The sequence below is a fragment of the Etheostoma cragini genome, chromosome 10, assembly GCF_013103735.1.
Source record: "Etheostoma cragini isolate CJK2018 chromosome 10, CSU_Ecrag_1.0, whole genome shotgun sequence".
Taxonomy (NCBI): domain Eukaryota; kingdom Metazoa; phylum Chordata; class Actinopteri; order Perciformes; family Percidae; genus Etheostoma; species Etheostoma cragini.
Window position 1 is genome coordinate 27,466,933 of NC_048416.1, and position 5,408 is coordinate 27,472,340.

The 5,408-nt window shown below is 43.3% G+C and overlaps 1 protein-coding gene across 1 annotated transcript in view; it reads left to right on the forward strand.

The window, feature by feature from the left end:
* The first annotated feature begins 128 nt into the window (after positions 1-128).
* mtnr1al (melatonin receptor type 1A like) overlaps positions 129-5,408 on the forward strand; it is a 16,945-nt gene continuing 11,665 nt past the window's right edge. Inside the window, exon 1 of the mRNA XM_034883951.1 lies at positions 129-688. Within this exon, the coding sequence (XP_034739842.1) occupies positions 400-688 (289 nt within the window). The 5' untranslated portion in view covers positions 129-399. The remainder of the gene's footprint in view (positions 689-5,408) is intronic.

The window sequence follows — 5,408 nt, forward strand, 5'->3', positions numbered from 1 at the left end:
GAGAGAGAGAGGGAGGGAGAGAGAGAGAGGGAGGGAGAGAGAGAGAGAGAGAGAGAGCACACGCGGATGATGGAGGGATGTGTGAATTTGGACGTGAGGCAAAAACTTTCTTTTTGTGTGAACTCTGTTATCTAGGCTATACGTCTCTCATTCTATTCAACTGGTCATGTGTCACATCTCTCGTCCGCGTGCACGCGCTGTCTCACTCTTCCTCCTCCACTCCTCGCACTCCTCATGCATTTGTTTAGAATTGTTGACTGAGGCACTTCGGATTTGCTATAAATTAATTAATTAATTAATTTAATAACTATCGCCTATAAAGTCTCCATTCAGATGGCAGCATGTAGCATCCTTTGACGTCTTGTGTAACTTCCAGCCTCCCTGGGCGAGCCGTGCGTTATGATGAAAGGACCGATCTTCCACGATCCGATGCGACTCGTCGACCCGAGGCACCTTCCGCAAATGATGTCCCTGGAGGAGCGCGAGCCCACCATGGTGGAGGGGACCCTGGGGCCCCGCAACTCCACGCCGCCCGGGGGGGAGGGGGCTCCGGGCCAGCAGCACCAGTCCTTCCCCTGGGTGGAGACCCTCCTGGCCGGCGTCCTGATCACGACCATCGTGGTGGATGTTATCGGGAACCTGCTGGTCATCGTGTCCGTGTTCAGGAACAGGAAACTCAGGAAAGCAGGTAGGCTAAAGGTGTTTAAGGTGTCCGTCAGAGATAACGAAGATAACTAAAGTAACGAAGTAGCCTACTGTAGGCTACTCAAGTAGATTTCTTTCTCAGTATATTTAAACTTTACCATTTTTTTTACCTTCGTTACTTTCTACATCTTACATTTTACCAAATTGGCTCGTTACTTTAGTTTTGTACAAGAGGTCGTCATGTCGGAGAATAGCGCGGACACGCGACTCCCACCGCGAGCGGGGGCGCGCTCCACACGGAGTAAAAGAGAGAAAGGAAAGAGAGAGCTGTCCCGTCGGAGGATACATCATGTGAGATTGTGTGTGTGCGTCCATGAGAACTGTGAGTCGTATTACGTATGTTATCACTTCATTTAAGTCTGTTGTTGTATTGGTCTGTAGTTCCATGACCTTTAATGTTAGCCAGTTAGCTAGTCATTTAGCTGTGTGCGTTCTCCACCTGTTGGCCAGGTGTCACGTTGCATCAACAGAGAGAAGTTGTTTCCGTCCGTGTTTTAACAGACTCACCTGGGGCCAAGTTGGAAACCAGAGTCAGCTTTAAATACAGTCCTACTCTAGTCCTAACTAACAACTTTCAAAGAAATTCACTAATTGAATGGGAATGTAGGCTACTGTAAGTTGCACTTGACGCACCATTAACACAACTTGACAGTTCCTGCGGCATTCTGCATCCATTTGCGGTAAATCATTGCGGTTTGATGGCGCTAATGTTTGCACATCTGGTTAGACAAGCAGCGAGACATTCCCATCATCCCCGGCCTTCTCTGAGAGATGTGTGAGATTGTAGGCATCAAGCATGACTAATGGCCAATGTGATGTAACTCTAAAAGCATGGGGAACTTCTTAATTAATGTCTCTTTAGTAATTCATATCTAATGCTTTATTTTCTTTCCAAAAGCCATATTGGAGCACACACACATACATGTACATTCCTTTAAATGTTAAGGGGAAGATTAAAAAAGAGAAACTGGATCTGTGAATTCTCACAGAATCACAATTGAATTCATATCTTGCTGCTCAGTGTGAATCTCATTAACCTGGAGTCCCAGTCTCTGTCACAATAATCATATACAATATGGGATGTTTTAGGCCTGTTGGCAGACACATTTAAAATGTAGCCTACGGCACATAAAGAGCCTTTTTTCACGTCCACTGAAGTTTCTCAGCTCACACTCTAGGAACGTGTGTTTGGTCCACGTAGCTTTGCATAAAAAATGGTTGTCCTTCACAGCTACTTTTACTTTTATACTTTTAAGTGCATTTCCTAGCCTGTAGTTTGTTACTTTTACTTGAGTAAATAAGTTTAATCAGTACTTCTACTTTTACCAGTATCTGTACAAGTATCTGTACTTCTACTTAAGTACGGGAAGTGAGTGTGAAGTGAGTACTTTTGCCATCTCTGGTGTCCGATAGATATTTAACCAAAACTCAAAAAGACAGAAGGATGTAGCCTAGAACGGACCATAATGTTGCTTGATGACGTAGGCTAATTTTCATCTTCTACATGTTCATGTGATAATAGCCATGCAACGTAATGCTTTTCAATCAGAACTCAGGGAGTTTGTAAGTTGTAATTTGGTACCAAAATTAGAACTTTGTTACTTTTTAGGCACAGACAGACCAAATTGCCTCTTTATTAGCATATCAATATCGAAAAATCTCTTGTGTTTCACTACCAATTTTCCATACCCACATAAGAAATAAATCTCAAGAGCATCAGGGAATAAGCATGCAGCGTGCTTGCTTTTGATATTGTACCGAATTTGATACTGGTTCCTGAAGGATAGGCCTACTTTTTATTAAAATAAATTCCATTTGAACAGCTTTTTTTTTCAGCTCCTTTACACTGCATTACAGCCTCTGAAATTACAACAAACACACACATGAGCGCCCGCCTCTCTGTGTGTAACGTAGAGTTTTTCCTGCATGCCTCTACCACGTTTACCGCCATTATTAGATCTTGGCGATGAGATTTACTCATTAGTTATTGAATGGCAAGGCATTTTTGCACACTCAATACCATGTGGTGTCTGTTGGGTGTCTAAGTCTAAAAGTATTGAAGTTGGGTACCCAGCCCTAGTTGAGGGCTCAGGTCTCGGTAACTTTCACCACCCTGGCATGTTTCTGTGGCTGTCGGGCTGAGCGCCTTGCACAACTTGATGTGCTACTCAAGGACACGTTGACTTTGAATATTTGGCTGCTGCAGGTGATCAGAATCCAAGCGCTGTGTGACGTGTTCGTATGGTGTTAAAAATAAAGAATGCTGCGCAAGCAGAATATTTGTCAGTGTCTAAAAATTCACTCGGTTCAGATTTGCCATTTTGGCACTTGGTCAAGGACTTTTGGAAACTAAAACGCAGTGAAGCCAAAGTTGTTGACTCACTGTAATCAATGTATAAATCTGATAGTAGCTTAAGACTGAGTCGGACCACAAGCTTTCGAGAGCATCGCTGTGCATAAACACTGTCGGCACTTAGGATCAGTCAAAGAAATCATCTTATTGTTGTCTTTCACTCTGCTAAATGCTACTGCACAGCCATCTGAAGAAGTAAATGTCACATTAGAAGCAGCAGTAAGTGAGGACAGGCACTGTTCTTTTTACTCCTCCAGCTATACAGTACATGAAAACAGATTAGGTGTTTTGCCATTACGGTCCTTTCATCCTGAAGCAGTGAAGCTAAAATCCCTGTTAAGATCTAGAATAATAGACCAGGCAGGTGAGTGGGAAGGAGGGCTACATTCTCTTCTATAAAAAGCTTTAATGAGTGCAATGGAAGATGTCTTTCTTTCTGGTGCGTTTCCAGAAGCATTTTCTGTATTTCAATTAAAATGCTCCATTCAGACCTGAGTTTGACAGGAAACAACATCTCTTGGTGTGAAAGGAAAGGTGTGAAAGTAAAGGTTAAAAGAAGGTGGGGGGGGGGGGGACAAACAAAACACCTGGAGTGTGCTGTCTCTTGTTCCCATTTCTTCTTCTGGTCGTTTTTTTTGGATGTCATACAGTTACAAAAGAAGGATCGGGGAACAATGTTCAAACTAGTTTAACGGTTTCATCTGGACATGGATGTCTTCATTGTAGAGTGATAAGATTACAAAGAATAAATAGATTAGAATAGAAAGCCGTTATTGTTATTATACACTAGTGCAGTACCTTTGCAACAAGATTGAAGCAACCCCTTTACAGTGTCAACATGTAATATAAAAATATAAAATATAGTGCAGAAGAGCAGAAGAAGAAAAAAAAGGAGGGGGGAACGTGGTGCACAGTTCCTGAGACTACATACTGTATAAATATATACATAGGCCTATATAAAATAGTAAGAAAAATAAAAGCAGTCTACACATTTTTCTCCTTTACCGGAGTATTTTGTAACACAAGTATCTGTACTTCTACTTAAGTACGGGAAGTGAGTACTTTTGCCATCTCTGTAGTTAAGCATAGTCCTCAAAATCCACCGAAGTTTAAATGGCAACACAAAGAAAGAGGAAGGTGAGGGACCTCCATCTATGTAGACAAGAAGAAAGAAGTTCCATTTACGGGATGGTTCCGGCGCCGCCAGAGGTTACGCAGGATGTCCCTCGCCGTCCTCTTTCTTTGTGCTGTCATTTTAAACTCTGGTGGATTTATAAGGACTATGCTGTGACTGCCAAAGGTTGATGTCTGTCACCTGAGTGTCTAAATCTGCAGCCTCCCATCATCTGGGCCACGTTCAGCCCCGGAAAAACCCAGTAGCCACACTTCTTTTAAACTGAAACGTCGAACACCCTGTTGTGAGACACGTCTCTGCTGATTGGGTATCACCTGGGACACAGCCTGTCCACAAGAGACACACCCACCAAATGGGAAAAAACCTACACACACCAAACGTGCCCCAGGTGACATAGGTGCTCCACACCTGTCACAATGACAAATTAGCAGTGCCGTGAATCAATACGTAACCAGCCAGATTCTGTAGACTCATCAGTGCTGTCCTATTCCCATCAGTCAACAACAACAAAAAGATTTAGATGTTCCTGCTTTTACATAAATCCGGAGGGAGATCCCTGGAATCCCTGAGGGAAAATGAACAATAGCAGGAGGAAAACTGGATGAATTGCACCCATCTCATTCATCTAATCTCTCTTCCTGTCCTCTGTTACCTCCCCCGATAGTCACAACTTTCAACTCCATTCACCCCATTCACCTACTGCCAGCAATCTGGCCTGTGCTTTCGGTCTGATTAATTTCTTCTCACCTTTGCTCTACTCTCCCCAGTGTCCTCTCTTTTCCATCACTATCCTCTCCCCTTAATTACTCTTCTCTTCCCCTGTCTTCTGTCAGGTCTGTCTCTTCTCTTCTCCCACCAGTGAACTATCCTCAGGTCTCCCGATCAGTGGTGGAATGCCACTACGTACATTAACTCAAGGATTGTATTTAAGTACAAATTTGAGGTACTTGTACTTTAGTTGAGTCTTTTTTTCATGCCACTTTCTACTCTCTATAAAGTAATCTAGCCTTTTTACTTGAGTAAAATTTCCATAGACAGCGCTTTTACGTAATAGAGTATTTTTACTGTGTGGTACTAGTAGGGGGGGCAGTAACTCAGTCCGTAGAGAGTTGTGTTGGGAACCGGAGGGTCGCTGGTTCAAGTCTCTGTATGGACCAAAGTACGGAGTGGGGATTGGTAGCTGGAGAGATGCCACTTCCCCTCCTGGTCACTGCT